The sequence below is a fragment of the Fistularia commersonii genome, chromosome 24, assembly GCF_037954325.1.
Source record: "Fistularia commersonii isolate RoL2024-O1a breed Wild chromosome 24, RoL_Fcom_v1.0, whole genome shotgun sequence".
Classification (NCBI taxonomy): Eukaryota; Metazoa; Chordata; class Actinopteri; order Syngnathiformes; family Fistulariidae; genus Fistularia; species Fistularia commersonii.
In genome coordinates, this window is record NC_141307.1 from 10,952,510 (window position 1) to 10,980,091 (window position 27,582).

At 42.4% G+C, this 27,582-nt stretch overlaps 2 protein-coding genes across 3 annotated transcripts in view; one reads left to right on the forward strand and one right to left on the reverse strand.

Moving 5' to 3' along the window:
* Positions 1 to 75: 75 nt before the first annotated feature.
* On the reverse strand, positions 76 to 27,492 carry LOC147220496 (inactive phospholipase C-like protein 2). 2 transcript variants are annotated; one of them, XM_086171791.1, is made up of 12 exons: positions 27,259 to 27,492; positions 16,881 to 16,982; positions 15,070 to 15,219; positions 14,790 to 14,950; positions 11,461 to 11,923; positions 10,144 to 11,370; positions 8,886 to 9,135; positions 8,518 to 8,804; positions 5,103 to 5,306; positions 2,742 to 2,817; positions 465 to 574; positions 76 to 392 (listed from the first exon to the last, which is right to left on the reverse strand). In XM_086171791.1, exons 1-12 carry the CDS (start codon positions 27,490 to 27,492, stop codon positions 210 to 212), a joined length of 3,447 nt encoding a protein of 1,148 aa, XP_086027917.1. In that variant the 3' UTR covers positions 76 to 209. The 2 variants fall into 2 exon arrangements, with proteins under 2 accessions (XP_086027917.1, XP_086027918.1); XM_086171792.1 differs by lacking the exons at positions 465 to 574; positions 16,881 to 16,982; positions 27,259 to 27,492 and having other exon boundaries at positions 15,070 to 15,298.
* Positions 3,662 to 27,582, forward strand: part of dazl (deleted in azoospermia-like) — a 38,182-nt gene continuing 14,261 nt past the window's right edge. The window contains exons 1-3 of the mRNA XM_086171796.1: positions 3,662 to 5,255; positions 6,583 to 6,665; positions 6,767 to 6,844. The gene's annotated coding sequence lies outside the window, so the exon portion shown is untranslated. The remainder of the gene's footprint in view (positions 5,256 to 6,582; positions 6,666 to 6,766; positions 6,845 to 27,582) is intronic.

Genomic DNA, 27,582 nt, shown 5'->3' on the forward strand with positions numbered 1-27,582 from the left:
TTTTTTAAAGCTAAATTAATGAAAAAAAAAAAAAAAAAATCAGGAAAAAAAAACCGGCGTGTGGTCAGAGCAGATAGTCTGTCAGACTATTTTTGCGGTCCTTAGGAAATGGAGGAATGGAATTGCCAGGTGTTGACGAGCTGTATTAAACGGTAATAACAGTTTAATGCGCTTCTCCCTCAGCTTTTGGCGTCGCCGTCGTCTTCTTGCTACGCTGTAGGTCCTGCGACGCTCGAGGCGGCTTTGTCGTTTTGGTTTTTCCGCGATTGGGAGCGGACCCTCCTCACTCCGGGACCCTCCTTGGAGAGATTTCCGGCGAGCGCCGCGTCGTGGACCTGCTTCATGTTCTCCTGCACCTCGGCCTTGGCGCGCCGGAGCAGGTCGGCCTGACCCTGGAAAAGAAGGGGAACGAGTGACGGGTGCAATGGCGGTTCACCTCCGAAACCCCGCAGGTACCAGCTGACCTTCAGGATGGTCATGTTCCAGCTGAAGCTCTCCAGCGCCCGACTGACCTTGCGACCTTTCAGCCCCTCCTTCTCCGCCAAGCTCTGCAAGTTCTCGTGGAACTCCATGGCTGCAATTGGGAGACGCGTGAGTGCGGCATATTAGGCCGGAGAATAACTCCATTTGGGTGAAACGGGTAGATGAATGCGTGACGTTTTGGTGGTGGTGCTTCACATATTCCCTCACGGCGGCGTTCAGCTCATTATAATACCAGTCACGCTAATTACATGTTAATAACTGATGCATTACAATAAGAAATCAGGGCTAATCGTAAGGGTTTAAATAATCAGAGAGATGGAAAAAGAAAGGCGGCATCATCGAAATATTGTCTGCAGGCCATTAGAGTGTGAGCAATGAGTTGCGTTTTGTATCTGACTTCCTCCAGCCGCCCTGGGCCACTGTCCCACTGTTGCCATGGAAACTCAGAAGTGGGTTAACACAGGGCACACATCGAACTGTGAGCCATCAACGACAGCCCGGGCGCGAAGCACGCCGAATTGCCGACCAACACACACACGGTGTATGTCCAGTTCACACATCAGTCCTGTCTATCAGCCAAAGTCAAATTACACACACACACACACACACACACACACACACACATACACGCCTGCGCCTACATGTGGCTTGTCTCCACGCTGAAACGCGCACACACACTCTTTTCTAGACAACGAGTGAATCGCAACCTTTACGCTTCGGTTGCCAGGCAACTTGAAAACCGAGAGTGTTTTTTCACCATTAGCAAGTGAAGCTAATTTAAGTTGCATTTGTTTTTCACTGTGAGAAGGTCCCTGGTTGGATTACATTGAGGGGGGGGTTCTGTGTGGACCGCCCCCCCCCCCAAATTTGGAGACCCTACCCAGATGTGTGAAGCTTTTGCTCTATATGGCGTGTGAATGGTATTATTTCTCTATATCAGTGGTGGGCTGTCAGGGCCTGCAAGGCCTTCTCTGCTGGCCCAAAAAATATCTGAATCAGACTACATTTCAGTATATTTTTTTCCATGAATACTTATTAAATAATTCCAAATGGTCTGTCCACTCCCTTTTATCACCTTTTCCCTGGCTGCGCTACTTACCAAAATACTTCAAGACATGTATTTTCAGATTAAAGCATTTAACCAATCACATTTCAGCCATTATTTGTCGCCAGGCAGGGTCAAAGTCAAAGAAAGCTGCTTGCAGAATCATATTCACAAGCACTCTAGCGAAAAATAAGTGTTGATGAAACTTGCTTCAACCAATCACATTTTGTGTTGCGATACCAAGGCCTTCTCGAAGGCTCTGGTAATGTCAGCGTGTCATTCCCTTTGTTTGGATAGTCAGAGAGTGTGCTTGCCAGGGCTAGCAGGCTGTATCTGTAGAGTGAACAAACACAAATATAGTTGTAACAAAAAGAGGATGGATTGTGTCTACAAATAATTTTTGTTGAGTAAAATGTTTCTATTTTCCTAAATAATATTGCAATTCTATGACGGTATTACTGTTGCTTGTTTATGTGTGTCTCAATGCAGTAGAAGGAGACTTGTGCACTCTGCGTTTGTTCCTGCAGCAACAGCATTTATTGTGGTCACACGAGTTATCTCTGCAGTGAATCAGCTCTTTATACTGCATTTCTGCATAATAAGATGTTTTTTATAGCCATAAAACAGTTACTGAGGGGTGGATTGATAAATGGATCTCTACTTAAGGCCTAGGTGTGAAATCAACGGCCCGCCACGGCTCTGTATATTTCTGAAATGTTCCTCAAATATGAGAAAATCATTCATTTATCGTCCACTCCACGCGTCTCTGCATCCGTCACTCACTAAACACTCCAAAAACTGCATATATGTTTCTTGAATGAGAGGGTGAACGGTTGGATGTCTCCATATGTGGACAGCTGGGATAAGCTCCGGCGAGTTATAGATAAAGAAGAATGAACGCAGAGGTAAACAGCTTTTATGGAAATCATATCCTCCCGCTTAGAGCGGCAGCGCCCTTCCATGGAAACAAAATAATTGAATATATAAGGACGGCGAGCACAGGCATCTGCAGGGATCGATATGTCATCCAAAAAAAAATGATTAAAAATGACCCGCTACTTCAAGATTTTAATAAATATAATAATATATAAAGTATTAAAGTGTGTCAAAAGGGGGTGTGTAACATTTGGTCCAGTAAGAAGCTCACCTTTTAGAAGGCAATGAACAAAAACCGGCATCACACACACACACACACACACACACACCTACACACCGGTTGTCTGTATGTGCAGAATGCGGTCGTAGATCCCATCCGAGTGCTGGATCACCACGCTGCTGGCGTGGACCATCTGCAACACAGGGGGACACGGGAATTAGCGTGTTTATGATTAGTTACCGCGGGACGAAACACACGGAAAATATACTTAAAAAAAAAAAAAAAAAAGGCATGGAATCCGTTTGGCCGACTGCCGCTCAAATGCTTCAAATGCTAATGCTACGCTTCGGCAAAGAGAGTTTTTTTTCTAATTGTCTCTCGCCCGAAACATGCAGATTCAATTTTTACAAAATAATAAGACATTTATCTCCACAACAGCCACTCTCACGGTTCACACACGATCACGCGGGTATTCCCACTGAGTGTGTGAGACAGATGGCTGGAAAAACACGTGCTAATGCGGTGAGACATCAGGCCTCCGCTGCATGGAGGTTCCTTATGTTAGTCGGCTACAGCTGACTGACGTGAGGGAGAAAGGGATGCGAGTGTGTGGGCGGAGGGAGTTTCATCCCATAATTTCCTTGTGCAATTTTTCCCTTGCCGATGCACCGCCAAAGCATAGAAAAGGACAGAATTTTGAAATGGTTGCAGCACCGTTGTCGCCTCCTCTGAACGCAACGTCCAATCAGTTAGCAGTGTTGCTCCGCGAGGAAGAGCGATGGTCAACATTGGTCGCAACGTCAGCTTTATTCTCAATTTTTCTGCATTTACTGGACATACAGGGGAATCCAGACGACGTTTCCCACAATCCCACGGTGATTTAAATTAATAAAATAATAATGATGATAATAATAATGGGGTAAATTAGCAGTTAAGTGCACTGTTACATTCAACAGTAAACATTCAACAGGCATTTTTGTTGTTTTTGTCAGTCTGTTATCTATTTTTTTCCTTGTTGTCATTCTGTTATCTTTTTTTTTTTTTATTATATTTATTTTTATTGTCCCATTGCTTTGCCAAACAGCAGCATGAGATGTACTTTAAAGAGAAACAAAATAACAAACAGGAAAAAAATAGAAAAACTTGGTCCAAGTCATAGCTTCAAGGTTATTGACAAGAAAAGATGCAGAGAAATACTTTCATCAAAATACTTAAAATATTAAAATGAGGTTTGAAGTGTGAACTGCACGCAGATACAAACTGATCTTTGACGCCATGAGAGAGTAGTTTTTTTGCACAGTTTAGTGCAATGCTTAGTCGGTAGAACCATAATGGTATATTCAAATAGCAGCATGATGGTTTTCTCAGTACAGTTGTATTGCTATGTCATTTTACAAATGTAAATTGTGAAAATTGTCTAGTCATTTACCCCAGAGACTCCCAACCACTGTGCCGTGAGAGATCATCAGGTGTGCCGTGGAAAAATGCCCACTTTCACCTGATTGGTCCGAAAATTATTTATCCAACGCAAATAATGTGTCTTCCTATGTCTATGTGGGCAGCGTGTCCATTCCATGGCAACTGGTAGTGAATTAACCCGTGCATCTGTGTATCAGAGTGATTAGTGACGCTTTGCGTGATACATTTTTAAAATAAAAAGTACTTGTATCTGCGTAAACAAACAGGCAGCGTTGTTGAAAACTACCAAGACGAAGTGAGAAAGCAGTGAAAGCTGCTATAAAGTTGCCGAACTCGTCTCTAAATCCAAACACACCGTAGCAAAACATTAATACTACCTGCCGGCAAAATCATTGTAGAAGAAAAGCTCGGGTCTGGCGTTGATAAAGAAATAGCCAGAATTCGCTCAAATAATACCGTTTTCAGACATATTGATGACATGTCTTCAGATATTGCAAAAAAGTGTTCTGGAAAAGTTGCACATCAGTGGGAAATTTGCATTGCAACTTGACGAATCTACAGATATTAGATATATTAGATTTCACATTAAGTAAATTGAGACTACGGTTTCATTCTAATTCGTTAAATAATGTTTTTGACATATTTATTCGGTGGTGCGCCGTGTGATTTTTCTATGTGGCTCAAAAAGGTTGTGAAACACTGATTTACCTATTTAACGGGTCACCTTGGTCATCATTGCAAAAGTTTCCCCTCTCTGGATAGTTTTGTCAGGAGCCGCCGCTGGTTCGGGGCCTCCAATGAACATTTTTGGGACTCACCCATTTATTAAATGCCATTCATAAATAAACTTTTTATTTTCACATGGGTGTGACACTATTTTAAAACCGCTATCGCGCGAATCCCCCATGTTAGAGCAGCTAGGTGCACGTCTGCGGTTCGTTTTGGATTCATGCCACGGTGCCTCCGAGCCAGGATTTCCCTCTGTTTTATACATTTCACCCGGATTATTTCCAACTGAAACAAGAAGCATAGTTACTGTCAGCTCTGTTCCTTTCTCACCGAGTCATAAGTGGAGACAACGCGGCGGAGGACGTCGGGAAGCGGCCCCCGGGCCTCAAGTGAGGGGTAGTTGTTGCGGAGGTCGAACAGCAGCAGCGGCGTCCCATCCGGTCCCGACACCCTGGAGCTCAAAGCCAGTATGCACTGCATCAGGTTCGCCACCGCCGACACCCCACACAGCTCCTTAAAAACCGCCACGGACTCCTAGGTGAAAAACAGACAGATTTGCGTCTAAATAAATAAGCAATTTGAAAAAAAAAAAAAAAATTTGATTCATGAAAAAATCCCACGAACGGGTGTGAGAATGAATCAAAAGCTAATCCTGCGCCAGAGACGTTTGTCTTTTAGCACTACTTTTGATTTGCTCGGAGAGAATACACTGTGTTCACTGAGAAGACTGTTCACACACACACACACACACGCACGCACGCACACACACACACACGCGCACACACGCACGCCGTTTTGTAAGTTACAGCGAGGTGAAATTACCGCCATACGCTACGGCGGCAGCATCATAAATCCCTGCTTTATAACGCGCAGCCTTTACCCAAGATAATAAATAAGGGAATTATTTATACGTATTGGCTGGTGGCTATAAGTTGCTGAAATAAAAGAGGGTTTTACCAAAAAAAAAAAAAAAAAAAAAAAGCCCTCTGAATAATCTTTCCATCCTCAATCAATGGACCAAAAATTGGTTGTAAAAATTGCCGGGAACAGATGGATGGCGGTATTTGTTTGAGCTAATACAAATGACAGATAGAATAGAATAGAAATATATGTAAAAATAATATTTTTTCCAGTGCATCAGAGTCTGGAGTTAGTTCAGTTGTGTTTTGCGGTGTTTTGATCGAACCAAACATCGTCAGCATCTCGTGTTCCGTCTTCTGCAGGTTTGCAAACATGGCAAATCGCTAATTTGAACGCTAGCATGACACTTGCTTCAGTACCCAGCTCTTTAAAAACTGTCTGCAAATTAATCGTCAATCTCTGTGTCTTGGAAACCCATTCTTGCGTTGTCTGCTCTCATGCGCAGTTAGCATGCTGACATTGTATTCTTTGATATTATATTCAAATATTTTGTTGTCTTTCCGCTTTCCGCTTCCTTGATCCGCTTATTTTTACAGAAAGATTCAAAGGGCAAAGCGAAAAAGCAACATAGAGTAACACGCCACACTCCGACATGTCAACGTGTATGAGGAACGCTGGCATTTCAGAGAAAAAGTTAAAATAAATGAGATCTAATTCTATAAAATTTAAAGTTTGGCGGGCCGGATTAAAAAGCCCAACGTACCGTATATGGCCCACGGGCCGTAGTTTGCCCGCACCCGCGCTAAAGGGTTAGCCAGCGCATCTTGGCCGGCTTCGAGTTTGGACCGTTGGTTGCGTAACACACACTTTCCGTACTGCGTACACACACATCCCATCCTCACTGCATGGTAATAACCTCAGATCATCTCCTCGGCCTCTCATTTCGCAGCTTCCCAGGGGGGCCTTGTTTGATCTACTGCAGCGTCTCGCCAGTCGGGGCCACCATTGTTATTTCTCACAAGAATATTGAAGGTATTATTAAACTGCCAGCGCTCCTGCTATTATTAGTAAGAGATTATTTGCGTCTTTCCCTCCCGACCCTAACGCCACGCTCTGCTTTTCGTCTTTCTCAGCCCTCGTTTCGGCCCGTGGAGGCAGATGGCCGCCCACATTGAGCCGGGACGTGTCCGAGGTTTCTGCTCCGGGAAAAGGTAGGGGTTTCTCGCCAAGTTTGGGTACAACTGTGGTGATTTGGCGCCGTATTAATTAAAAATCTTGGCTTAGCAATCAAAGAGGACAAGTCTGGACACAGTTAGTGAGTGTTTGTAGTGGTAACATTTATAGAATCAGAAACAGAAGTAGATAGAAGACTGTTGGCTCAGGCAAGCTACTCTTTAAAGCTCGGTCATTAAAACAGTACACCGTCGGTCCACAGTTAAGCTAACGCTAACACAAAGACCCGCGGCTCCCTGTGGCTTCTGAAAATTATTAACGAGTATTTAATTAAAACTTATTTAATATTAGTTGGTCTGTTTTTAAAATTTGAATTTTGAAGATTATGGCAATCTTGTAACAGAGCTAACGCTAACACAAAGACCCGTGGCTCCCTGTGGCTTTTGAAAATCATTAATTAAAATGTATTTAAAATTATTGGTTCATTTTTAAGATTTGAAATTTGAAGATGGCAATCTTGTAACAGAGCTGACGCTAACACAAAGACAGGCGGCTCCCTGTGGCTTTTGAAAATTATTAACGAGTATTTCATTAAAACTTATTTAATTTTAGTTGGTTCATTTTTAACATTTTAAATTTGAAGATGGCAATCTTGTAACAGAGCTAACGCTAACACAAAGACCTGCGGCTCCCTGTGGCTTATGAAAATTATTCACGAGTATTTAATTAAAATGTATTTAATATTATTGGTTCATTCTTAAAATTTGAAATTTGAAGATTATGGCAATCTTGTAACAGAGCTAATGCTGACACAAAGACAGGCGTCTCCCTATGGCTTATGAAAATTATTAATATTTAATTAAAACATATTTAATATTAGTTGGATCATTTTTAAAATTTGAAATTTGAAGATTATGGGAATCTTGTAACAGGGCTAACGCTAACACAAAGCCAGGCGGCTCCCTGTGGCTTTTGAAAATAATTAACGAATATCAATATTAGTTGGTTAATTTTTAAAATTTGAAATTTGAAGAGTATGACAGTCTTGTAACATCTAAATACAATATGTTCAAATATTTGTGTCGCTTTTAATAAGTCTCACAACCGCCAATGTGTGACACCCTGTGGCGACACCTGCCAGTGTACGATTTCTTGAACTTTTCGAACCTCAGGAAGGCCAACTAGGGAGAATTTAAAGAAAAGAGAAGTTTCTTAAGTAAACAGAACGTTCAGTATCACGTGAGCAGATTCATTTGCTTTCACTGCTGACGATGCTACCTTACCAGTGTGCTTAAAATGTAATGAGAAGCTAGCAAACAACCAAAAGTCAAATATTGAAAGACACTTCCAGAATAAACACCCACTCAAGAAGGGCTCAAACATTGAGTATTTGCTAAAAAGCAATCTTCAACGTAACGTCTTTTTTTTTTTTGGAGTCCAAAATATTTTGTTGCATACAGCAGAAATGTGAATTTGTTTTCCTTGTGGTTGTTCATTGATTTAAAAGAATGCAACACATATTTTGTTTACACATAGCATAAGGGCAAAAAAAAAAAAAAAAAAGAATACGTCGTGTTGATTCATTTTAAATTCCAAAAGAGTTGTGTAGCTCTCGGTGTTTTCTTTCCTGCGGCTCCAAATGGCTTTTTGAGCGGTACATGTATGCTTTCACCTCCAACGAGGCAAACATTAGCTCGCCAAAAGGCCTCACCTGCATGTTTTCCCGCAGGTCTGTGGCTTCCCGTAGAAGAGGCCCGGCCATCTTGAAAACATCATCCACAAACCGGATGCCGAGGTCCCTCAAAGCCGTGTAGTCCCGTCCCTTCCGGGCCTTCCGCACTGAAAGGCCTCTTTTGTGAGGTTTCCCGCCGCCTCTGCGATCGGTGAGCGCCACGTGGACGAACAGCTTTGCGTACGGGAGATCCTCGCCGGTCAGGGTCCGGAGCGGTATCTGACGGTAGCCCGGTTGAATGCACTCCAGAGGGATGGTGTACTGACCTGAGGTAGAAGGGACAATGCTATCGTTAGCATTGCGCGGCATTAGCGCGGTAAAACGACCGCATCTGAGCTTTGACCGACCTATAAACTCGTCCCCTATGAAGTCATCGTCCAGCACCACGAAGCGAACCATGGCGAGTTCCGGCAGGTTGATCTGGAACTCGAAGCTCTCGTCGAAGATGGGGTTGTCCCCGTTCTGGGTGACGGTCCTGGTACGGCGCTCGGTACAGTCGGCCGGGATGCCGTGAATCTCCACATAAACGTAAGGGTCGACCACGTCGCCTTTGGCTGCCGAGCCCTTCGGCTTGGGGAGATTCTGGCCGCTAATTATCTGGAAAATACCGGCATACGGGAATCAACGAATGAGTATTTCTTCCTCCAGTGGTTCTATTAGTGACGACGACGACAAAGTGGTTCAACATGGATAAAACGATACCTAGCATATTTGGATCTAGGAAATCTAGGAAATTAAACCATTTTCAAGGCCAACGACATCCAAAGTACTGTGAAAACCCTAAAATATTGATAACTTAGAAGTCAGTTCATCAGTTTCTGAGCAGGAAGCACTTTTTAAATGTTACAGCGATTCTTGTATAGTATTCCTCCAAATCTTTATGGGTTCAAATTGCTGCACTCCTTAGCATCTCAACCAGGACAGTGTACTTTTTAAGACCTTAAAACACTTTATAGCCTTGACTTTTGACACTTTATAGTTTTCTTTGTATTTCTTATTCTCCCTCCTTCCTACTATTATTTATTATTGTTATGTTTTACTTGAATCTCTGGCACAACAATTTCCTTCGGGATAAATAAGATAAGATAAGATAAGATAAGATAAGAACAACTTTATTAATTCCGAAGGAAATTGTTGTGCCAGAGTTACAGAAAATATAACAGTAATAAATAATAAAAAGAAAAGGCAGAATTAGAAATAAAAATAAACTGTAAAACTATAAAGAGTCTCAGTGAAACTATAAAGTGTCTTAGTAAACAAGTGATAAAACTATAAGTGTCTTAGTAACAAGTGAGGTAAGGAGTGCACAATAGTATGATAAAAGGAAAAATTGTCGTGTAGCTGTTATGAAATGAAATATTGCACAGTTCTGAATATTGCACAGTGAAATGAAATATTGCACAGTTTTTTTGTTTTTTTAGGTTAAAGATAGGTTTTTATGGTTGTTTTATGTAAGTTGTTCTTATTCTTATTCTTATATAGGTGCTACTAGGCTAGGCCAGGCTGGTGTCACAGCTCTCCAATGGCCTCATCCCGTTCTCAGATAGCAACAAAGCTACAACGGTACTTGATCCCATTTAGAAAAATGCGCATTTCTTTTCACACCTTCACATGGAGCAGCTGCGGAGACACACCGGGCACCGTGTCTCTGGTGTCGGCGCTGAAATAGGAAACCTCCTGCCGCATGATGGCCGGCCGCAGAACGTAACCGCAGTTTCCATTCTGCCGAAACCAGGCCGTATTCAGGTCCATCATCAGTCCCGCCGTTTGAAAGTTCATGCACACAATCTGGCAGCCGCACTTCCACAGGTCCTGAGGGTTCATGTTGCTGGAGTCGATGCGCATCGGGCTCGGGTAGACTCTCGTCAGGAAATGTTTGTTGTGGTTGACGAAGTTTCCGGGGTTCTCGCCGGCGAGACGGACGGCCTGGGTCTCGTGGAACGAGCACAGCTCCCAGGGTTTTTGGTTTTTGGACGACGCGGCGAAGTCGACGAACCTGACGGACTTGCAAAGAGTCACGAGGTCGGAGAGCTCCTTCGCCAGGGGTAAACGCCTGAGCGGAAGGTGCGGACGTTTACACTGAGCGACGGCTGTGAGAGCCATATTTTTCTGCAGCGCGTCCTTCTCACTTCCTTCAGGTGGTGCCGCCCCGCCACTGTTGACCGCTTGGATCCTTTGACACATCTCCGCCCCCTCGTCCTCTTCGCTTACCTCCCCGTTCCGCTCTTCCCGACCGCACCCCAACTTTTTCCCCTTCAACAGGATCCGACCCCGAAGAGCGCGAGGGGACGGGAGAAAGGGCTCCTTCTCGTCGGGGCGAACCGTGAATAGCTTCCCTCCGAGTATTCTCACAAGATACTCCATCATGACCCGTTGCTGTCTGAGCGAGCAGTGGTTCTCGATACACACGATTAACGGATAGTCGGATGCGACGAACGCGAATTTTTCGATCGCCTCCAACACGGAGCGCAGGGGGAGCGGAGGCGAGAGAGTGTGTCCGGTACACACCGCGGGCTCGCCATCGGGGCCGTCCCAAACGTCCACCTCCACGCAGCGACAGCCCATCTTAAGTGCACGAATGTAGCCGGATACGTCGGACGAACCTCGAAGCTGGTCCTCGATGAGGTACGTGTTGTGAGAGGAGTTAATGAAATAGTGGGACAGAGGCTGAGACATGTCCTGGCACACTACGTTGTGCTCCCTGTCAAAAAGTTGGCACTCCGCCGAAGTGAGATAGCTGTTGAAGCCGTCCAGCGAGAGATATCCGTTCTGTCGGCCCTCCTCCGATGGTTCGTGAGTCTTGATGAGCCTCAGGCTGTCCTCCTCGCTCACCTGCATGAGAGGAAAGAAAAATCGGACAGTGGTGGGAGGAGGTCATACGGTGAGATTGCATTCGCGTAAGTCGGAGTCTACGTTAAGCACCTCGGCTACGCCCTGTTCCGCTTCCAGGAACCGCATCAGGTCGCTGGTATCCAGGAACTCCTTGTTACTTGAGAATTGCACCAACAGGAAGTAAAGTTCTGGCCGCGTGCAAAAGTGATGAACAACTTCAAAGAACTCCTGCTTGGTGACTCGGTCGTTTCTTCCAACTTCACTCTCGTCGTGATCACGAGCTCCCGCGTCATTGTTGGGAGCGAGAACGCACATCCTCTCCCGGATTCTCTGAAGCTCTTTAAACCGCTGCTCCACCTTGCCACCGCTCACCCCTGGGTTCAAAGTCCGGATCAAATTTATGGCCGATCCCAAGCAAATACTTTCCTCAGCAGCTTCACGTTCGCCGGAAGTAGCGGCGGAGCAGAACAACCGGTCCAGCCAGACGAGGCGAAGGCTGTCCTGACTGCTAGCGAGCATGTCCAGGGTATGTTTGCCATACTGTAACAGATACCTGCAGCGAGAACAGAAAAGAGTAGATCGTGAGTACACTGCAAGAAGGTCTTTGGTTAAGCCTTCTTATGTGAGGTCTCCATGTTCCCCCCGGGTCTGCGCGGGTTCTCCAGTTCCTTCCAACAGTCCAAAAACATGAAGGCGGTTCATTGGGTGACCCTAAAACGGCCACATAGTTGTATGCTTCTCTATGTTGCCCGGCTCCAGCATCCAGGCAGCGGGATACACGGGAAAGACAATAAACCAGTGTGCCTGTGAGTTCCTGCTAGCGCTTGTGCTCGCACTGTCCACCGAAACATCAATAATTTGGGATCCTAAGGTAACATGGGTTCTAAATATCCCGCCCACGAACGACAAGATACTATATCAGGGGTGGGCAATTATTTTGACTGGCGGGCAACATTTCTTATTTGATTTTTATATGCGGGCCACCTGGGTGTAAATTGTAAATTGAACAAAATTAAAATTGCAATTAAAAAAAAAAAAAAATTTTTGACACTTTATTTTAACTTAAAAATCATTGATGATCATATACATGTATATACATGTACTGATATTATTTTGTATAAAATCATCCACACAAAATTAAACGAAAGGAAAAAATAAGGTGTTTCTAAATTCAATATTGATTAAAAATACTAAAAATATTCAAAGAAAATAGCTTGGCGGGCCGGATAAAAAAGCAAAACGGGCCCCATGTGAGCCGCGGGCCGTAAAATGCCCAGGTCTGTACTATATGGTCTATTCACGGCTCTCGTGCACAGATAGACTACCGTGTTTTCACGACTATAAGGCGCACGTAAAAGTCTTAGATTTTCTTCAAAATGTGTGCCGCGCCCTATAGTCCAGTGCGCTCTGTGTGTTTTGTTGTTGTTGTTGTTGTTGTTGTTGTTGTTGTAAGGTGGACGTAGTAGAGACACCATGAGAGAGGGGGAATTGTTGGCGTTGATTGTATATAAAAGAGCGGGTGTGTGCGTTTTGCAGAACATCGTTGTTTTAACAACCCTGAAAATGGCAAAGAGATTCGCTTATGAAGGAACATGGAAATCGAGCGGCCGTGAGAGAATTAATGAATCGATTAATGATCGCAGGACATCGGTGTGAACCGGCCGTTGAAAGTCAGGCTGCGAGCAGCGTGGGAGCGATGGAGACCGACAGTTTCCCTAAGAGTGGAAGGCAGCGCCGGGCGAGTTACGCCACAATTTACGAATGGATTGTTGACGCTCGGTCTGACGTGTCTGCTGGAACTGTGGTTCGAGCTTTCGCAAAAGCCGGCATCATTTCCGAGGAGCCGCGCGGCACGGAAAGTGACCTTGGCATGTTTGATGGAGATTTAGCGCTACTACTCAAATCAGAAACAGGATGAGGACTTCCATGGGTTCGATTGATGCCGATTACCATTAAAAAAATATGTGAATACCAAACTCAGTTTTGCTCCTGCTCCATTTTTAAATATGCAGACTTGTATGCTCGTGTGTTGAGGACACCATGAGAATGTTAAAGGGGGAAGTGTGGGTGTGGATTGTATATAAAACCCGCGCCTTATAATCAGGCGCGCCTTATGTGTGAGTTAAATACAGCAATGGCAAACAAAACTGAGACTGCGCCTTTTCGCACGGTGCGCCTTCTGGTCGCGAAAATACGGTACTCGGTGCCGGAAAACATCATCGGCGATCCATTTATGTTATTTCACGGCAGGGAAACACTAGCATCCTTTGGAACATGCATTTGTCATCCTTCTGACCTGATGACATCCAGTATGTGTGAGTATTATATGATTACATAACCGATACACTCATGCTAATTGCAGAAACTGCAGAGATAGACGTCTGCAGATGTTTTACCACTCGGTGGTGTCCAGCGTCATCTTCTACGCTGTTGGAGGAAGCTCCTCAGCTTAGTTTATTTGTATCTCTTATTCTCCCCCCTTTTTTTTTTTTTTTTTTTTTTTTTTTTTTTTACTGTTTATACAATTTTCAACCTCAGGCACAACAATTTCCTTCGGGATAAATAAAGTTGTTCTTATTCTCATTCTTATTCTTATTCTTTTTCTTTTTCTTATTCTTATTCTTATTCTTATTCTTATTCTCTTTTTCTTTCTCTTTCTCTTATTCTTATTCTTTTCCTTACTCTTACTCTTTTTCTTTTTCTTTTTCTTATTCTTATTCTTTTTCTCATTCTTATTCTTTTTTTTCTTATTCTTATTCTTTTTCTTCTTATTCTTTTTCTTTCTCTTATTCTTATTCTTTTCCTAACTCTTACTCTTACTCTTTTTCTTTTTCTTATTCTTTTTTTTCTTTTCCTTTTTCTTATTCTTTTTCTTTTTCTTATCCTTTTTCTTTTTCTTATTCTCATTCTTATTATTTTTCTTTTTCCAATTATTTTTTTTCCTATTCTTTTTCTTACTCTTATTATTAGTCTTATTCTTATTCTTACTCTCATTCTCTTTCTCTTTCTTTTTCTTATTCTTTTTCTTTCTCTTATTCTTATTCTTTTCCTTACTCTTACTCTTTTTCTTTTTCTTTTTCTCATTGTTATTCTTTTTTCTTTTTCTTTTTCTTATTCATTTTCTTATTCTTTTTCTTTTTCTTATTCTTTTTCTTTTTCTTTTTCTTTTTCTTATTCTTATTCTTTTTCTTATTCTTTTTCTTTTTCTTATCCTTTTTCTTTTTCTTATTCTTATTCATATTATCGCCAGAGCATCTAACATTTGTTGTCCCTCTGATGGATTAATTCCTGATCGTATCCACATCCTCCTCATTCTGCTTCCCAATGTTTGCTTTTTCAAGAAGTCTACAACAGTATTTCAAAAGATATGTGAGGAAAAACGTATATTTTAAGATATAAAGCTCCTCCCGGCACCATACCTCAGGCCAGTCACCCAAATATTAGCCACTTCTGCCGAGTAGGCAACCAGGTCCAGGCTCTCGTATGAGTCTCCGTAGACGATGGAAAATGCGCAGTCCTCCGAAATCTGCTCATAAACGCCGCTGGTGCGGAAGGTTTCTGTGTTACGGCCGGTCCGTACCTGGAATTTGAGGCAACACAACCCGATAAAATAAATCAGCGCTTTGCATCCACGTGCTTCAGTGCGGTAAAAACTAAAAACAGAAACTTGATTTAGAACGCCATTTTGTGGACGCTGACCTCTCGTAAGGACGCGAGAGCGATCCTCGCTTTGTCCGACTCCTTCTTGGACGGCTCCCAGCAGAGAGCTTGTAGACCCGCATCTAGAAGGTAGTAGCGCTGGTACACTCGTGAGTTCGGACGCACCTTCTTCAACTCGCTTCCTTCAACCTGGAGGTAAAGCACGGTTGACGTGGAGTGCATGACGGGATTTCATCTCTGAAATTGAGTCTCCGTATCCTGGACTGTATTGGCCGGCGACGCGGTCTGCAACATCGAACTTCGAGAGCCTTAATTTATAGTTTGCAATTAACCAAGACTTAAAAGTTCGAATACAGTATACCCTTGTTTTTGTTCCAAAAAGAACCCGTGATAGGCAAAATCCTTGAAGTAGAATCCTTTATTTTTTTTTTTTTACAATTATTATACATCCTTATTAAAACTTATCGCTGCTGTCGTCCTTATGTTTTTTTCTTCCTTCTTTATGGAACGAACGGAAGATTAATCAATTCCGTAATGCCGATCTACAGCCGCATAGCTTTTAGCTTCCCTTAGCACAGACCTGGGCACTTTACGGCCCGCGGGCCACATCCGGCCCGTTTCGCTTTTTTTTTATCCGGCCCGCCAAACAATTTTTTTTGAATATTTTTAACAAGTATTTTCAATCAATAATAAATTCAGAAACTCCTTACATTTTTCCTTTTGTTTGATATCGTATGGATGATTGCATTCAAAATAATGTCGGTACATCTACGTGATCATTAATGATTTTTTTTTAAGTTGAAATAAAATGCCGAAAAATGTAAATATTCATATTGCAGTTTTCATATTGTTCAATTGTCATGATATAGAAATTAAATATGAAATGTGGCCCGCCAGCCAAAATAATTGCCCACCCCTGCCTTAGCATGTCCAGATGTTTAACTTTATCTGCGATAGATAGCATCTTCTGCTGCCTTTTGGGCCCTTTTGTCGGTCCGGAGCGTTTTGTCAACATTATGGGTTTTAGAGAAACTCGAAATTGCGAGAGAATTTGCACGTACGTAATGTAAATTCGGCAAGCTGTTTTACGTACGTGTACATATTAAACTGCAACGTTATTAACGCACAGGTAGAGAAGTAGCGGAGTGACTTTTTTTAGCCAATCAGAATGCAGAACACAATGCACCGTGCAAATCCGGGAAGTAGCGAAACCGTGAGAAGTAAACCGCGTTATAGCGAGGGATCACTGTTTATAAAATATGTAATATAATATATATAATATCTAATAAATAATAAATACAACAAGGGGGGCACATCACTTATTTTGCCCATTTAGTGTTTTTCCCATATATTTTAATTTATTTCATAATGGTTAATGTTGGCTTAGCTCAGCCCAAACACAAAGTATCCATGTAATGAATTCCAGTCCATGTTCTTTCTACCGTTGTTAAAATTGTTCCAACATGGATACCTGCGGTTTATAGACAACTGTACAAATGTGCACATGTATTTATTTAGTTATCTTTAGCCTGCTTATATTCAGGTGTGCTCAATAGTTCGGAAATGATGTACGAACCACCATTTTTTTTGTTTTTCGTTCTTTCTTGCTCGATACCAGGCTACATTGGAAGACATTTTCAGTATTTGGTTTTCAACGAGCCTCCGATGTTGGTAGAGAAGAAGCGGAGTGACTTTTTTAGCCAATCAGAATGCAGAACACGATGCGCGATGCAAATCCGTGAAGTAGCGAAACCGTGAAAAGTAAACCGCGTTACAGCGAGGGATCACTGTACACCGCTTCATGGGTTATTTCCTCGAAGCCCTTTTGTCCGTCTGAAAACGTGACCCACCATGGCGTGGATGCAGTCGGCGGCGCTGCTGATCTTCTTCTCTGAGAGGCTGCTGCTGAAAGACACCGTCTTCTTCCGCTCTCTGCCGGCTCGTGACCCTTCCTGGAGGGGGTTGGAGGGGCGACGAGGGACAACAAAAGTACAGAAAGGAGACGTTTTAAGGACGGGATGAAACTTGTTTGAATGAAACGGGCGCTAAGACGGCTTGACCCCCTGTTTATTCTCTGCTTGTGCATGTTTAGAATTGTTTTTCTAATTCAGAACAGATCTGACGGGATTGTTAAGCCGCATTTTGTAATAACGGTGCTTTTTGTAATAAACGTCCAAAATGTAATAACTTTTTCATTTCATTTTGTAAAAAACCGCCCCAACGCATTTTGTAATAAATTTTGCCGCATTATATAATAAGTTATTACATATTGAGAAGATTATTACAAAATGCACTTGCAACTTTTTTATTCTCTAGGAATTGTTATAACATGATGCATTATGTAATAACAATTCTAAAGCATAGTTTATTTGTTTGTTAATTGTATTTTATTTTACTTTAAAGTATTTGTAAAAGCTAGGCCTATTATTAGTATCACTGTATTAGCCTAGTAGCAGTACTTAGCAACTACTATCAGTACACTATTCAAAGGTTGCATTAACAGAGTTAATTACATTTCCTTATGTAATAAGTTATTACATTTTGAGAAGATTATTACAAAACGCACTTGAAACTTTTTTATTCTCCAGGAAATGTAATAACATGGAATTTATAGAATATTCTCTGTTAATACAACCTTTGAATAGTGTATTGATAGCAATTGCTAAGTACTGCTACTAGGCTAATACAGTGATACTAAAAATAGGCCTAGCTTTTACAAATACTTTAAAGTAAAATAAAATACAATTACGAAACATTTAGAATTGTTATTACATAATGCACCATGTTATTACATTTCCTAGAGAATAAAAAAGTTGCAAGTGCATTTTGTAATAATCTTCTCAAAATGTAATAACTTATTACATAATGCGGCAAAATTCATTACAAAATGCGTTGGGGCAGTTTTTTACAAAATACGGCTTTATTACAAAATGAAATGAAATGTTATTACATTTTGGACGTTCATTACAAAATGCACTGTTATTACAAAATGCGGCTCAACAAGGGATTAAACGTATATTATATAACCATGCATAAACATAGATTATGTAGACTAGATACAGCACGTACTTCCATATCTGCTATTGTCATCTTTCTACCACGCTAAAAGCTTTTGTTTGCCCTTGCCCTTCACCATTAATCATACCTGGCTTGACAGTAGCAGCAGGCTCCAGAATTCTAATTCAACCCTTCCGCCGTGACACCGGCGCCCGATCGCTTTATCTCGACTAACATCGCGGCTCATCCGTCTGATGCAGCAAGCAGTCAGATGTCATCTCCGAACCCAGATCCTTCCAGAAACCCCCAAAGCGTACATGTGGGCGCCTTCATTAAATCATCGATATCCTTGCAGGATCTAATCTAAGAACTCATTACTCATTACGGCTAATGTGGAAGGATAAGAAAAAGAGGATAACGCAATTTGGGATTCAACCAAGGGAAGTAACACCCACACATTCCAGCTTACATGCTGTAAATTGAGAATAAGGCTTAGTGTTTTGTTTTTTTTTTGTTTCATTTTAAATTGTTTAATTTTGATGGGTGCTTTTTTTAATATCTTCTGTTGGTACACATATTCCTATACTACTTTTCCCGGTATAGGATCGGGGGGCTGAAGGATATCCCAGCTGCCATTGCGCAAAAGGACCAGGCATGTCCAAAGTCCGGCCCGCGGGCCAATTGTAGCCCATGTTCAAATTTACTCCGGCCCATAGCCTCTGCCATTAAATCAATAATAATATGCGGCCACCAGCTCTGTTGACAGTATAAACAGTGCTGGCAGTGTGTTTTATACAGCACAGTATAAAACACAGTGTACAAAAAGCTATTTCATATTTCACCAGAAGACGGCAGTCGTGCAGATGGAGTTTTTTTTCACCGAAATACAAAACATGTCAGGAGACTGTGGCTGCTTAAGGAATTCATAATCCAATGGCACCGCCAGACAAAACTACAACAATCTAATTGGAAACAAACATGATGAAAATCTGAAGCAACTGGAAGCGTTGCTTTTTTACAAGAAATGAAAATACCGCTAACGCAAGCTACAAGGTAGCACACTGATTGCCGAGCCCTGCAAACCTTTTACTAAGGGTGAATTTATTAAAGACGGTGTGATGAAAATGGTGGAGAAAATATATCCTGAGAAAAAGCAAGAATTTGTTAATGTTTCCCAAATGCAAAAAGAATAGAGTTTGACTTTTTTTTTTCGTTAGGCTACAACGACAGCACGGATGCCTCAAAGAATATCAGACTGAATGGTCGGCCCTCATATTTTCACCTCACCAAATATGGCCCTCTTTACAAAAAATTTGGACACCCCTGCCCTAGACTGATCGCCAGACGATCCCATATTGAGAAATACAACCCTTAACGCCTCGTATAGATGTGAATCCATTTCATCAAAATAAGCAGCAGTTGATGAATAATGGGATTATCCAAAAGAAGCATTTAAAATTGGAGACCAGAAATCACCAGAATTGTAAATAAATGTAGGTAACAGAACAGTATTTCAAAGGTCAGATAAGCGATCCTGGATAACAACTGGAGATGCTTCATCTGAGCCTTTGCAGAAAGCAGGATGAAACCACTCCACACACACTGGGACACACACCCGTGTGATTTTCCATAAAGGGACAGAATCATTTCCCTCCGAGGGGAAGGTAGGGCACCTAACCATTACAAGCCCTCAAAGACTTGTCTCATTAAGGATAGAGAGGTGTTTCCAATAGCAACAGAAGTAACAGGTATCTCTCTTTCTTTTTTCTTTTTTTTGAGCTCGAGTGCAGCAAGGGAGTGAGATGGCGCTCTAAAAATACTCCCAGCAGTTCAGGGGGGCGCAGTAGTGGCGTGGATAAAGAAAGAAGGTAAGAGGAGGAAAGTAGTGCTCCAGATCAGGGATTAATCCTTTTTTACGTCCAATTGTATGCACGGACTTGTTTGGTTGTTATTTGTATTCTCCCACGATGCGATGCGGTCAATCTATATTCACCAGCTGGGCCAAAAATGCAGAGGAGAGATTCCTGTAAAATGTTTTATGGCCAGGAACCCAAATGAAATTGTCACCATATCCCCCCCCCAAAAAAAAAAATCATAAATACAAGAAGGCCTCACAAAGACATTGAGTATTTTGTTTAAAAGCCACCTTCAACCCAACATCTTTTTTTTTGAGTTCAAAATATTTTTTTTATGCAGATATTTGATCTTATTTTCTCTGCAAAAATCCCACACATATTCTGTTTATACATAAAAATAAGAAAAAAAAGTCATATGCTGTGTTAACTCATTTTAAATTTCAAAAGGGTTGTGTGGTTTACACTTGTATTTTTATTTGTCATCTTGACTGTGGGGAAACGGGTAACTGTTTGAGAGGTAAAGGTTGCAGAGGGGCCTACATATAGGAGGAAGTCAGCACCATTACCACATAAGATGGGGGGGCACATAATTGACAAACACAAATAATGACATAAAAATGCTACAAAGTATTAAATGGACATTTAATAATACTCTAACCGCAGCCTGCCACTAAGGATAATTAACATGTAACGCATTTCAAAGATGTAAAAACGGATTGAACGGAGTGGTTTGATCTCAGTTGTCCCCATGACGCGCAACATGTTGGACCGGCCCAGTTCGGGCCGGAACGTGACAAATGCTCCCTTTTTCCTTGACGGCTCCCTTTTCCCACCGAAGGGACCCGTCAATGGCGAGGAATGAGGAAAAAGCTACGCAACCCCAAACCCTTCTGCCCTGTTCCGCCGTTTGCACGCAAAACAAACTGTCCGTGCTCGTATGCGGTGCTCATACGAAAGCGTCCGCAACGCAAAGGTGCGGAATATGTGCGGTCCGTCCTCGACCGTCACGTTGGGATTTAGCAAGAAGTGGATGGAGTTTCAATTTGAGCGTGTTATGACCCCCCCAACCCAAACGACCCCCTTGGAATCAAAAACAGGAAGTGGTCAGGCAGCCTGCCACAGACAGCTTCCTGTGTGACAGAACAAGCCAAACAGTAGAAAGAAAATCATGCAGTAGGAATCTTCACACGCTATTACGATGTTGCGGGTCTTGACTTTATAATTAATGCAGCTGCATTGCCGCGATGGTCCGAGCTGACGTCATTGAATAATATTAAATGTAGGATTTAAACCAAATTGAACGAATGCGACTGCTGTAACTTCAAATCTTCGAATCTAGCAGGTGAAAACATAGTATTATTTGCAAATACTTACCGAATTAGCAAATAACGTGTGATGTAAAAGCTATTGATGCACTCCCTGTTTTACATCTAAGTCACTAACTGATTAATTGATTGATTCGTTATTTATAACCACTTTTCCGGCCCTCAGGATCATAAAATTCACTCTCTAATTCACATTACTTTGTGAATTTTTTTATTGATATATTCATCTATCCATCTATCCAGTGGTATAATAAACATGGGACCAGGTATTACACTGAATTTCTTTTTTTTAATCAACTCTGAGACGTAATTCAACTCAAACCCTTTGACAGTGTGTTACATGAAATGAGACACACTCGCACAAAAAACTCAAAGAACTTCTTTGTTTGGTGTTTTTGCCCACAAGCGCCCGCATCGCCTTGAGCTCCATCGAATGAGATGATGATTATGAGATGATATATATGTATAATCCCGTGATTAAGGATCTCATAGACCCCATTTGCTTATCACGACCACATCGTCAGCACGTGGTCGGAGAAGATCTAAATATGTGAGCTGCGGGGAAGCTTGGCCCTAAACAATAGTCTTTTTCAGCGTCCCATCATAGAAACAAATCTGGTTCAAGTTGGAGACAACTGGGTTTTGACCTCTGGCCGGCTGGAGATAATTATTATCCAGTTTAAGACAGTAACTCAATAGGCTCCTCGTGCCCTTGAGTGTAAATGAAACAGTGTTTATAATGAGGGAGTTCATGAATTTTTCAAGTTTGAGACCGTTGCTCAAATTGTCAACTCACTTCTTGGAAAAGAGACGTTCACAAAAAGTCACGTCAATTAGTTAAAACCATTTTATTTTACGTTTTTATCGCTATAAATATCACTAAAATAACCCCCTACCTGACACCTGGAAGACAAGTCTTAAAAATAAAATCATGCGGGGAACATAAAACAAGAAACAGAAAGCAGTTTTCAAAACGAGCCACTTATTGTATTCATTTTTCTATTTCACCGTTTGTTAGATTTAGAAGACAAATTTGTTACATTTTTAAGGAGCGTTACTAAGAAATAGTCGGGATGGAGGTTAAGGATGCGCGTAGGTGACGGCTTTGACATTTCCAGAATGCCAGAGGAACCTTTATGTTAATAAAAATCACATTTTTGACACTTTAAAAGCAATAGTTTAAAAGCAATCGTGAAAACTCTGCTGCCGTCTTTAGCCCCTGGTAAACCGATTCAGAAGCGCTGCCACCACGATGCGGTGTGTGACGACTGTCCATGTCGCAATCGGTACGGATTTAAAAGAAACGGCTGAAAAGGTCAAACGACAAAAACCATCCCGATCCACGTCACCCCTGCGCGCGTTCACCTTCTCTAAACACCGGTTCCCGTATTTTGGAAACAGATGAGAGGACATTTTTAATTACAGAAGCTGCAGGAAACACTTGTGGTCAAGTTGCTCGGATCGGCGTTCGACAGAAAATGTGGCATTTACGGTAACTCGGGGTAAAATCCCCCGGCCCCCTCTTGCAGATAGGGGCGCCGTCGTGCATCAAGCTTTTGAGGCCGCGTACGCACATAAGCGCGCACCCACATCAAAAAGCAAATGTTATAAGTCAGGAGCTGACGGGAAAATGTCACGAGTATCATAACCACAACTACAGCATAGAGCGTACAGGGTCCACAGGTACATTTAGTTAAAATCTGCTAACAGGATTAGCAATTAGCATTAAGTCACCAATCACTATCTCATTGCTTAAGAATAGGCTTGCTTTTTGAGAAAGCATTTTTGATGCATTTCTCTCATCTTTCCGTCACTCTTCCTTCACTCCAACCTTCAAACTTTCTTATCCCTCCCCCGTAAAATCACACTCTTGCTTTCCTCTCTTTCTACCCCAATCGGCCGGGGTTGAAGGCCAAAGGGGTGTGTGACTTGATTAACCAGAGTGTTTTGCCAGGTGTTATGTTTTTTCTTTTTTAATATTAAAGTTGCTAGGCATCATTTCAGCTATTAGCGTGAAACTGTTAGCGTTACTGGTATTACCAGTGTTAAAAGTGTCATTGCATGTGTTAATGCATCTATGGATTTGTATGATCGTCCGTTCCCACGGTATGTCTGGTGTTATCTTAGGGCACTGGTTGTGGCAACTGAATCAAGTGGTATTTTTCGGATTCTCCCATCGTTGAGCTGTGACCACATTTGCTGAAGATGATGATTTGATCACCAGGAGATGCTCGGGGGCGACTGTGATTCAAACCCTCCCCAGCTGTGCACTCCCAACACGGGAAAAAGCTGCTGCCTGAGTATAAAAATGCACATTAACGGTCCTTTTTTATGGTGAACGGATGAAGCGAAGCACGCACATATCCCATAAATATATGACATTATACAATATATGCATAGTTGTACCATGTAGTCAGATGGAGATTTTCTTTTTCTCTCTGCATTTCATGAACAAAGACGAGTTTAAATGTCATTTGTCGGGCTTTTAAGATATAAAAGGTTCGTTTCACATCGAACTCTTAGTGAGTAAGACATATTTCTCAAAATGCTAAACTGATGCTTAGAATGACACAAGGACTTGTTTGCAGAGACGACCCTTTGGAACGTCTGGTAAATCAAAAAGCTCACATCTGGCGTGTCATGGGGGGATACACGCATGTAAACACGTCGAAGATTTATCGGCGTCTACTACAGACGTCTGCGAATGCAGAAGACAGAGGTTTCCAAGACAAGGGCGCTAATGTTCGGCATCCATCGGAGAATGACAAGAGATGGGGCACATCTGATGGCGGTCTGCAGTGAGATGAGCTCTGTGATTTATAATTATGGTTGAATTCATTATGAGAGCAACACACATTCAGCCAGGATATAAATCCTCATGTATGGCATATTATGTTTTTTGTTTGTCTGCTCCACCGCCTAAACTCTTATTGTGCAGACTTTGGGTATGAAGGGATATCAGCAAAAGTCACTTGAGCTTAGTCCCATATTTCAATTTTAGTGAAAAAATGGTGCAACTTTTGGCAGGACTTAATGAACAAAATAAAATGTATTCATCTATATGTTTATATTATTATATTATTCATTAGGAGACAAAAAAAATTCATGCTCAAATAGAGCTAAGATGGTCGTACCAGCAGTTTCGCTCATTTCCATCTGATGTCAAATGGAAACAAGCTAAAGGTGATAAACTAGCATAAGAGATTTAGCTGTCACAATGCAAATTATTTGTATTAAGCAAGAAAAGGCACTAAAAATGTAATACAGTGAGAGAAGACGGTGAGAGGGGCTTTGTGGTGAACTTAGCAACCGAAATAGCAACACAGGCAAGTGCAACAACCCCATTGGATTAGCCATACTTTTATTATTTATTGGTTTGTTTATTAGCATAGACAACATGTGCCAGGGATTTCAAGAAGAGAAGCAATATAACTATCTTGGAAATGTCACCAAGATGATTAAAAACACTCAATGACTTGTTTTTCGGAAAGCTTGTTAGCGCTAGGCTAGCCCCCGAGTCAAGCCGCCAAAGGTTTACCCTGCTGAGAGATATTCTTGCTCTTCTGTCTGCACTCGCTTCCCATCATCAATGCGTGATGTAACCTCAGATCTTCTCCCAAGTCCATGGGCGCTCTCATTTTGGGCGTCCACACATTTCTATTTCTTTTATGAATATTCAAATTATTATTGCATCATTTCAGTTATTGCCTTATTAGTAGTAGCCTAAGAGATAGTTTGCACCTGCAACATAACCCGCCCTGTCTCTTCCTTTCTATCTGCCCTTCTCTCTCGCTCTCCCTCTTTCTACCCCAGAGTAGGTAGGCAGAAGGTCGCCAAATTTAGGCCAGGATCCACCACAGCTTTCTCCCTGGTGAAAGGCAGTGTCAAAGAAATCTGACGTCTTAGCCAGTAGGAAGCACTGAATCCGAACTGAGCCGACATCTGCGCTAACGGAGGTCAAACAGGGAACTCTTGGTGTCATCACATGAAACGTGAGCCCGATATATTTCAAAATGAGCTTTTCTGCAGAAATTTGTCAATCGTGGGCTGACTGGCCAACTTCCTTGTATCTCAAGTACAAGTGAAGATGATGTTTGCAAGGTGATTGAGAAAATACATGAGGCAATGGTTACAGTGCCGATTTGGTTTGTTGTTACACCAAACTGAAATTGAGCCCAAAATAATCTTAATATTCATTGATTCATTCATTATCTACATCGCATATCGAGGGGAGCCTCTCCTAGCTGTCTTTGGGCGAAAGGAAGGGTTCGCCCAACCTGATGCTTGCCAGTCTATCACAGAACCATTTGTAGAGACATACATCCATTCATTCTCTCATTGAAGGAATCCCCGGTTACCAAGATATTATTGTACTATTTGATCGATAGTTCTACCAGCTACATAAAAACGATAATAAAATCTCTCGACATATCTTAGTTTGTATAAAAATGTAAAAAAAACAAACGTTTCACTCACAAGCCGCCATTGTTGTTTATGTTTCAACACCGGCTGGGTGGTGACGTTACATAGTGACATTTTACAGTACGGTGCAAAAATCTGCGCAACCCTTCCTGTTTGACCCCGATGACGACGGAAATCCGAATGAGCTTCAAAATTAAGACAAGCAAAGATGCATTGCCATGCTACCAGAAAGAGCGTCTATTGTAAGGAGCTGCGCTTCCTTCGTGATCATGCTCCGTGATCATGCTACTTCTGCAGTAGCACTCGTGAGCTCTTAGCTTAGCTCGGCTAAACGCATCCGGAAAGAAGCGGCGAGAACACAGCTGCGGATCCTGAGGAAGTCGTGCACGTCCACAAGCAACTTCTCACTCCTTTCCTCTCGTCTTGGAAAGCTGGATAGCCTCGCAACGGTCCCTTTGGTTCCCTACGACTGGAAATGGCACCCAAAAGCAGCGCGATGTGGCATTTTTACCATTTATACCATGCCGAGCCAAAGATAACGCTAACAGCGAGGGAAAATTAACACAAGCAACCTGTACACGTCACCAATCCGGCATACATTACACTAGCAAAACAATGGCAGCAACACGTTTAAAATATGTGTTATAAATTGTAATTTTTTAAAATATAATAATTCTTCAAGCTCTTTTAGCAACACAGTCTAGCGTGAGACAAACAGCATATTTATGACTGTGTATTTATGACTATTAGTTCTCCTAGGCGGGGTTCCCTGTAATATATCATATAAAGACAAACGACCATTCGCTGTCTAATTAAAACATCATATAGACAAACACACATTCCCTTTTATACACACGTCTTGTTAATTTAGTCGCAATGGACCTCCTGCATGTTTTTGGACAGTGGGAGGAAGGTGCGTATATACATATGGATATTTATATGTTTATCCATATCTATGTATATGTGATATCATGTGATATATGTGACATATTGTAGCGTTATAGTGAGGAAAACACCGGTAAAACGTCTGTTTAATAAGCAATAGCTGTTTTTTGACCACAACCACCCCACACAAGCCAGGTTAAAAAAAAAAAAAGAATTCATTGCACCCCAAAACACACCCACATCATTCCCAGCAACCCCAAAAACACACAGAAAATAAACATCAACTCATGCAACACGCAACTCTTAAGGAAATGCGTGGAAAAAAAGTCATGATATGGGGACCCCACCCTCTCCAGTGCCCGGGATTATTCCCACGTCATGGTTTCCCGTTCAGATGACGCGCAGCTACGTGGGATTATCAATCCCGCCGTGAGATTGGGCGGGGAAGGTAATTTCCTAATCTCAGGAAGAGACTGCAGCAGGTGGTTTGCGGGTCCTTTTTCTAGAAAAAAAAAACTTTTTTCTCTAGAAAATCATCAGCATTGACACACCGGGAGGTTAAGTTTAATTCAACTGAATTTAAATTGAATTGTGTTTTGGGAACCGCCGGTGAAATGATTGATTTTTTTTTTTTTTTTTTTTTTGCGTGGAAGTGTGGCGTGGTTTGAAATGTGCATCCGTGCCTCCGTGGGGACTTTCCCAAATGTTGCGTCCGCGCTCCGGTGCGGGATTTGACGGCCTACCTTGATGAGGCTGCTGCGTCTGGGGATCGTGTTGGAGGCTGGCTCCGGACCCACGCACTCCCACGGAGGAGACCCGCAACCCGGTTCGGTCCTCGGTGCGTCCGATGCGTGGCAGTCGCCGTTCGACACCGGTTCGCTGGTCGGGCCTCTACCGGTTCCGACTCCCGCCGGCGCGGCTTTCCGGGCGGCGACCGGCGGACCGGCGGCGCGCCCGCTCTCCCCGCGTTCGGCCATGGCGCTCGACGTTTTTTCGTGCGCGCTTCAGTCGGCGCGCACGCGAATTGCACGCGCAGGGGGACGCGCCATGGTTTCTTGTGGGAGGTT

Coding starts and splice junctions, on each gene's coding strand:
- LOC147220496 (XM_086171791.1), bottom strand. CDS start 27,492: ATGGCCGAACGCGGGGAGAGCGGGCGCGCCGCCGGTCCGCCGGTCGCC. Junction 14,951..15,069: donor CTCTCGCGTCCTTACGAGAG/GTCAGCGTCCAC, acceptor CTCAAATTCCAG/GTACGGACCGGCCGTAACAC. Junction 9,136..10,143: donor CGCAGCTGCTCCATGTGAAG/GTGTGAAAAGAA, acceptor GGTATTTTCCAG/ATAATTAGCGGCCAGAATCT.